Below are 7,500 nucleotides of genomic sequence, written 5' to 3' on the forward strand. Positions count from 1 at the left end.
CGTGCAGGGCGAAAGGTGATGCAAGATAACATGCTCCAGCTCCTTTACGGACGTGCATTTCTGGAGGCGTGGACGCTTGCGGTGTCGGAGTCCCCATCCATCTGGCATGATCCGTTAAACTGGTCTAGCACTAGTTCTTGTCGCAGCAGTTAGTCCAAATAGTAATACATCCGAGTCGAAGAATGAACAACTTCCTACTTCATCCGCCTGCTCCTACGTGCTTTGGATATCAGTTCTTTCATCCATTTCCTGCACTAGCTTATACTCTACTACAGACTCAGTATGTGGTGTCGTCGCATAAGTGTTGCTTTGTCTCACTTCCATCGCTGACGCCGTAGTCTGCTTCCAACACTCCGACAGCGTGTCGTCACAACAGTATCTCTGAAATACAAAATAGCTTCAGCTCGCGGCACGTAGTCTCGCGTTAATATCACTCACAAAAAAAAAAAAAAAAAAAAAAACACAAAAATCCAACCCACACACACACACACACACACACACACACACACACACACACACACACACACACACACACACACACACACACACACACACGCGCGCGACCCCTCGAGCTTGCCCTCTCCCCTCCCACACACATTTTCTTCACGACTGTCATGGTCATGATGTTACAATTGCCTTTGTCGTCGCAGTATTCAATACAGGAAGATGTCTTGCCCTTGTCGTCATGTCACACCATTGCAACACTACAAAAGGTGTGACTGACCGAGTTTGAGGGTGGAGGGGAAGCATGGGGTCAAATGTAACAAAACGGGAATGATATGAAAAATGAGTTCATGGACAACACCAACAATGTAACGGGTCGCGCAGGGCGAGACACCCGTGGCGTGTTGGCATGCGCAGTCAGCAATAAACTCACAGCAGGGCAATGGTCACGCGTAGATATGACGACATGTAACACACGCACACATGTGTACAGATTGCGATTACATGCACGAAAACACGCGAAGATTAAAGCCGAGAAAAGCACGCACGCACGTACGCACGCACTCTCACGCACACATACATACAAACACACACTCTCTCACACGCACACACGCACGCACTCTCACACGCACACATGCAAGCACGCATACACACACGCACTCTCACGCAAATAACACACTCGCCGACATGCATTCATGCACTCACACACAAGCTCTCTCTCTCATACTGTGTATACTACGCACACCAGCGTCCGCGCACGTGCTCATTACACGGTACCCCGTTGGCTGCGTTCTTCTCCTTGTAGCGACGATGCATAAAGGGCAAGTCGTCCTCTTGTGGAACGCACGCGGAGACCACTGCTTGGCATCGGCGCACGTACGCCTCCTGTGTGCTCTGGATCACCTGCGCTTCCAACTGAAGCACGGGCGTGATGCGCGCGCTAAACGCTGTCCGATAGTGGTCGTATATCCTGTAGTCCATCCACAGCACCTCGCGCGCGCGTGCCTTTGTTGCATCTGAGATGTCGGGCACGGGCGCATGCCACCGCTTCTGGTCGTTCCACACCATGTCCTCAAACTCGAGCCCAATGTACCGCCGCAGCATGGCCATGGACATGTACCACTCCTCTGTCAGCAGGACCAGGCTGATGCGTCGCTGTGCGGCATTGAAGGCTTCCTCGAATGCAGCCGGCTCCAGGAAGGGGTTGTCCGTGATGCCAAAGTCAAAGGCGTAGCTGAGCATCGTTTGCGCGCGTGTTGTCGTGGAGAGCGTCCGCGCAAAGGTGCGGTTGCCCATGAGGTCAAACAGCCTGTTCACTTCGCTGTCGGTCATGTATCTGAGGTCAAAGCCGGCCTCCCTTAGCTCAATGGGCAGGAAGAAGCGCAGGGCGCTGATGAGGCGCTTGAACGGGTCGCGCAGCAGCGAGAAGGTGGGCACGTCTTCGCCGAGGAACCGCTGCACCATGGCCTGGGAGGCCGCCGTGAACCGCATGTGCGAGATGCAGGCGGAGAAGTTGAGCTTGTCTGCGCCGTACAGCTGTCGTTCCGGGTCAACAAAGCTGTCGGGCCACCCAATGCACGTGCTGCAGATGGCATGGCCGTCGTCGCCAAAGGCCGGGTACAGGCCTCGCCTCTCCAGGGCCTGCCCCAACAGCACCATCAACGTGGATGACCCTGTCTTGTGTGTCTTGACAAACACAAAGCGCAGGTCAGAGTTGTTGCCATCCGTCTTCCCTCCTGCTTGTTGCTCAGTGCCACCAGCAGCAGCAGCGGCAGCAGCTAGCAGCAACACCAACGACGGGAGAGCAACAGTGAAGGCGAAGACGAGGCGGGGTAGCGTCGTCATCATCAAGGGCGGGTGCGCTCAACTGGAGCTCCGACAACACAAATTGCATCACAAGCGCGACCACCACCACCACCATCATGGTCCCGCCTGTAAAGATCTTTGGAGCGCTTTCCCGCCAAAATGGTTCTGTGAGTCTGTGCTGGTTTGATGGTTTGGTTTGAACGTCAACAAATGTGCGTGTTCAAACAACAGCGTCGGTAGGTCGGTGGTGCTGCTGCCGGTGTCTTCTCTCGCGCTACAGCCACACACAGACACACACACACAGACACACACACACACACATTTACACAACACACAACACACAACACACAACACACAACACACAACACAACACACAACACACAACACAACACACAACACAACCACACAACACTGCGGGTGATGGAGGAGCTGGTGCTGGGGTGCGCGGAAGCCGTTCAGGTACTGGAGGCAGGCGAGGTGGTGGCAGATGAGGTGCTGTGCGGGCTGGCTCATGCAGCACAACAGCTTGTGCTCGAGCGGTGCGGCGCACTGCACTCCGACCTGCAAACCGTGCTGGCACTGTGCACAGAGTTGACGGACACGCAGGCCGAGGTGAGGGATTGTGCAGCAGCTGTCACCAACAACAACAGCACCAGTACAGATGCTGATGCGCGTCAACACATGCAGTTGGCGCTCTTCCTTCTTCAGACGGCCACAACAGGGCTGAACGCGGTGCTTGGTGACGAAGCCACAGCAGCAACAGCATCGGCAGCAGCAGGAGTTATCAACAATGAGATTCAAGGAAGGCTGTCGAACGCAGAAGAGCGCACCCACCCCAACAGTCGACACGAGCAGTACATGCTCTCATCATCAACCACCACGCCTAACGACAGTGGTGTTTGGGAGAACAGTAGACCTACAACCTCCCAACCTGAGCAACTGCGACAGCACCAGCAGTACCACAACACCAAAGAGCACTCGCACCAGCACCAGGGCCCGCGGCCCAGCGTTGCGGAATCGTTACTTGCAGACGTGAGAGAGGCGCTGTGGGTTGCAGATCTCCCCAAAGAGATCAACCGAGGTGACGTGCGCGGATGCATTGCGTGGCTGGTCGAGCACGCACGCGGGTCACGTTGGGAGACGACGGACAGCTCCGGCAACACGAGCGAAGAGGAAGAATCGCAGGAAGATGATGGTGATGTGGTAGCGAGAGGCGAACGCGATCAGACAGAGAAAGCCACAGACGACGACGGCATTACGGCGAGGAACGACAAACAACAACGACAACATCAACAACAACATCAATGCGGGAGCGAGGTGGAGGGTGAGAAGTTCGCAGATCACATGCAGTGCGACCACAGATTGAAGGAGGAGGGGAAAAGAGGGTGCGTGCTTGTGGATATTGACGTTCACATTGAGAAAGAGGGTGTTACCACTGATCGGGCTTCGACAACAGCACAACCCAAACAACAGCAACACCAGAGGCGGCAGCGCCGCCACCGCCGTCGGCCCCGTCAGCAATCGCCCATGACCACTGCAGCCACACTCGGCGCCAACAACAGTGGCAGCGACAAGAACGGGGCGATATCCCAGCTGCAGATGCAATGGGAGAAGGAACGCGAGCAGATGCTGGAGACAATCAAGCAGCTTCAACAACAAGTGCAACAAGGCGCCCAACACAAAATGGCAGACACCACCACAGCCGCCACAGCCGCCACAGCCGCCGCGACTACGGCTGATACAGCCGTACAGCCGCCGTGCAGTCTTGATGACGGTGTATTGGACGCTCTACGCCCACACGAGGACCACATGCGTGCGTTCTTGCAGGACGCAGTTGGCGAGCAACACACGCTGGACAGCGTGCTGGCGGAAGTGTTTCGGTCACAGGCCTTTCTAGTCGAGTGCCACAGCAACACACTGCCACCTTCCTTTCTGGGCTTCATGCAAGCGCAGCTGGACATTGGACAGCGTGCCGTGCGCCGACGGCACAGCAGCGGCGTCAATTGCCTCGGGCGCATCACCGCCTTCCTCGCCTTGTATCAGCACCTCTGCGCAACAACGCTCGAGGCCCTACACAATACACGTATTGTGGACCTCCAAGAGATTGAAACGTGCGTGGCAGGATGGCAGAGCTGTAATCCGGCTTTGTGTGTGTGTGGGGGGGGGGGGAGTGCGTGTGGGCTGTTGTTACAAAGGTGTTTGAAGTGTTGATGTACTGTGTTGTTGCTGTGGTTGAAGGTTTTGGTGTGCTGTTTTGATGCTAGGCTGGTGATAGGGATACATGTGCATGCTCATCATTCACCCCGTCTAATGGCTTGGCCTTGTCACACGCTCACTTGCGAGGTTTGCAGGTTGCAGCGAACAGTAGAGTCGCTGCGAACACAGGTTCGCGAAGTCGAACAACAGGCAGTGCTCGCACCAACCAAACCCACGGCCCAGTTCTCGTCAACTGAATTTGATCTGTTGTTGCTCCACGACACAGACCGAGCACATCAACCACACATGTTAGCACCGTCACCGCCGCCACACAGCCGCCACCACACCGCCCAAAGTGTCTGCCAGGTAAGATGAAGCTGTAAGAGCAGTGCAGTGGGGCGACAGAAGTGCACGTTGTGTTTTCGCGGCATGGTGTTTTGAAGTGAAATGGCCATGTTGTGCCGAGTAGGTAGTGCTGGGGGAGGTGACATGTGACAGTACACTTGAGGGTGAGACCTGAAAGATGCGCGCGCATACACAGTCCATGCAAACGCAGCAATGTCTGTTTCACTATCTTTTTGCGTTGTGTCTTCGCCTCATGCCTGTCATGCCTGTGTGTTGACGCACCACAGGGCGTGCTGGCCGTGATTGGGGCCGTCATGTGCTTGCTGACGGCGATTCTTGGGGCAGTGGTCATATTCACGCCAGCCGCGGACCCGCAGCGCAGCTGTTACATTCACCAATCCGAATACATCCCACAATGACAGGATGACACACACTTGCACACCACACCCAGACAAACACATAATTTGCACTCACACATGTACAACATGCTGGTGCACGCGCGTGGGTGTTTGTGTTGGCTTGGTTTATTTTGGTTACACTGTTAGCACCGTTCGTTTTCGACACGCAGTTGCATACACACGGATCACGAACACACAGGGTACAACAAGTCACGCACAAGAAGACGCTTTCAGTCAACGCACAACATGCGTACACAGAGGGAGACAGAGAGTTATACACACACAGACAGACACACAGACAGACGGACAGACAGACGGACTGACAGACACACACACACACACACAGACAGACAGACAGACAGACACACATACACACAGGTAAGCACGTAGTCGGCGCGGTGTGTCGAGGGGTTCAAGCTGCTGTGGAAGTCTTCCAGAGAGCAAACACGGCCGGGTCATAGGTCACGAGTGCATATCTGCCGTCGCTCGATGCGCACACCCCACGGATGACAAACGACAACTTGTCTGCACGCACATCCCCCAGCGCACAGTAGCGCACAACGTCTTGCGTCTGAATGGGTGCGTGCGTGAGGGAGAGTGAGAGTGAGAGTGAGAGTGAGTGTGAGTGTGTGTGAGTGCTAGTGGGGCACGCGAGTGTAAAAGCTTGCGTGTGAGCATTCTTTGTTTTCGCATTGCAGACAGGTGTAAGCCACACCATCCCAACAGCGACGTATGACGCATCGCACCTGTGCCGGTTCGATGACATCTTGTGCGTTGACGGAAGTCGGGTCCACTGTGTACATGTACAGCGTCTGGGCGTGGCCGGCAACAACTTGAACGCCTTGTGGATTCGGAATGAGAGGGTGAGGTTTGGTTTGGGGGAGGGGGAGGGGCAGGCAGTATTCGTTTGTAGACATGAGCAAGAGGGGGCGCGGGGAGTCATGCAGGTAGGTCGACACAGATAGATAGAAAGAGACATACAGACAACAAAATGTCAGACAGACAGGCACACGCACAAAAACACAGACACAGACACAGAGACAGATACAGACACAGGCACAGGCACACACACACACACACAGCCACACACACACGCACACGCACACGCACACGCACAGAGGCACATAAAACACACAAGAATCGCACCTGTTGGCGTCGCAAAGGCGTCGAGGCGGAAGTAGTATTCGTTGAACTTTGGCCATTGGAGGTGACACACCGTTTCCAAGTGGTGGTGCGGACCCGTGAGCCGCAGCAGCGCAATGTCGCTTTTTGTTCCTTTCGCAACTGCAGCAGTGAGTGACAATGGGCAGGGAAGGAGGACGTCATGGCGTGTACGTCAGTGAGCGCGTGGTCACGCTTGAGTTGACAGCCTTCGTATCTCTCTCACACAGTTCAACACAGACAGACAGACACAGACACGACACAGATACACTCACACACACACACACAAATACACAAACAAACACCCACACACACACTCACACAGACATAGAGACAACCGCACTCCCTCCTCATCGCACCAAAGAGGTTGGTGCCGGGGATGTGGACAATGGAGTCGACGACGACGGATTTGCTTGGGAAAATGTCTGTTCGCGCCTTCAACGGCTTGAGCGCGCTCTGCAGAAGTGCAGATTGGGAGAAGGCGGGGGGGGGGAGGGGTTTGGTGAGCATGGTGAGAGAGGACAGGAAGGGCAAGGAAGCAGCTAAGCGACATCAGGTGGGGGCGAAAAGAAGCAGGAGGACAGCCAGACAGACTGGGTCACAGCAAGAAAACGCACACACACACACACACACACACACACACACACGTCCTCACACACACACACACACACACACACACACACACACACACGACGGTCGGGAAGAACGCTTATTCGTCGCATACCAACGCCAATACGGGATTGATTTGAGAGCTCACGTGACTGACGCGTGGTGCCGACCAACCGGAGCCGGACTGTTTTTTCCTATATAATGGATATATAAGCGTTTTTCCAACGCTATCCGGGAGAGTAGCGGGATCCGCTCGGCCCGAGGCTCCGAACCTTGGAGAACAGCTCAGAGTGGCTAACAGAGGCGTCTCTCTAAAAAGGCTGGCAGTCAGTGTTTGCCCCGATTTCCTGAGCCACGCCCCGAGACGAAGACGACCAGCACGCTTGAATGCGGGATATTGTTAAAGATCGGCGGGGTCGATGGGCATGATCGTCAAACATTTGTTATGCACAACTTTTACATCGAGACCAATACTAGTAATTCACTGCGATCGGCTCTACTGTTGATCTATGCCCTAGCACATTCCGTTGCTTTAAAGGAG

At 54.9% G+C, this 7,500-nt stretch overlaps 3 protein-coding genes across 3 annotated transcripts in view; 1 reads left to right on the forward strand and 2 right to left on the reverse strand.

Annotated features, from left to right (window-relative positions):
* Window positions 1-617: 617 nt before the first annotated feature.
* Window positions 618-2,321, reverse strand: PTSG_02575 (uncharacterized protein). The gene has a single exon (XM_004996015.1). The coding sequence runs from the start codon at window positions 2,290-2,292 to the stop codon at window positions 1,180-1,182; it is 1,113 nt and encodes a 370-aa protein (XP_004996072.1). The 5' UTR covers window positions 2,293-2,321; the 3' UTR covers window positions 618-1,179.
* Window positions 2,322-2,670: 349 nt separating this feature from the next.
* PTSG_02576 (uncharacterized protein) lies at window positions 2,671-5,210 on the forward strand (the record flags this gene model as incomplete). The annotated part of the gene is made up of 3 exons (XM_004996016.1): window positions 2,671-4,361; window positions 4,602-4,812; window positions 5,079-5,210. 3 exons carry the CDS (start codon window positions 2,671-2,673, stop codon window positions 5,208-5,210), a joined length of 2,034 nt encoding a protein of 677 aa, XP_004996073.1.
* Window positions 5,211-5,298: 88 nt separating this feature from the next.
* PTSG_02577 (uncharacterized protein) overlaps window positions 5,299-7,500 on the reverse strand; it is a gene marked incomplete at its 5' end in the record, with an annotated part of 4,346 nt that continues 2,144 nt past the window's right edge. Inside the window, 5 exons of the mRNA XM_004996017.1 lie at window positions 5,299-5,760; window positions 5,936-6,030; window positions 6,336-6,473; window positions 6,710-6,806; window positions 7,075-7,153. Of these exons, the coding sequence (XP_004996074.1) occupies window positions 5,602-5,760; window positions 5,936-6,030; window positions 6,336-6,473; window positions 6,710-6,806; window positions 7,075-7,153 (568 nt within the window). The 3' untranslated portion in view covers window positions 5,299-5,601. The remainder of the gene's footprint in view (window positions 5,761-5,935; window positions 6,031-6,335; window positions 6,474-6,709; window positions 6,807-7,074; window positions 7,154-7,500) is intronic.

The sequence above is a fragment of the Salpingoeca rosetta genome (assembly GCF_000188695.1).
Source record: "Salpingoeca rosetta unplaced genomic scaffold supercont1.6, whole genome shotgun sequence".
Classification (NCBI taxonomy): domain Eukaryota; class Choanoflagellata; order Craspedida; family Salpingoecidae; genus Salpingoeca; species Salpingoeca rosetta.

Bases quoted from the DNA above. Each gene is read 5' to 3' on its own strand.
- PTSG_02575 (XM_004996015.1), bottom strand. From the start codon at position 2,292: ATGATGACGACGCTACCCCGCCTCGTCTTCGCCTTCACTGTTGCTCTC.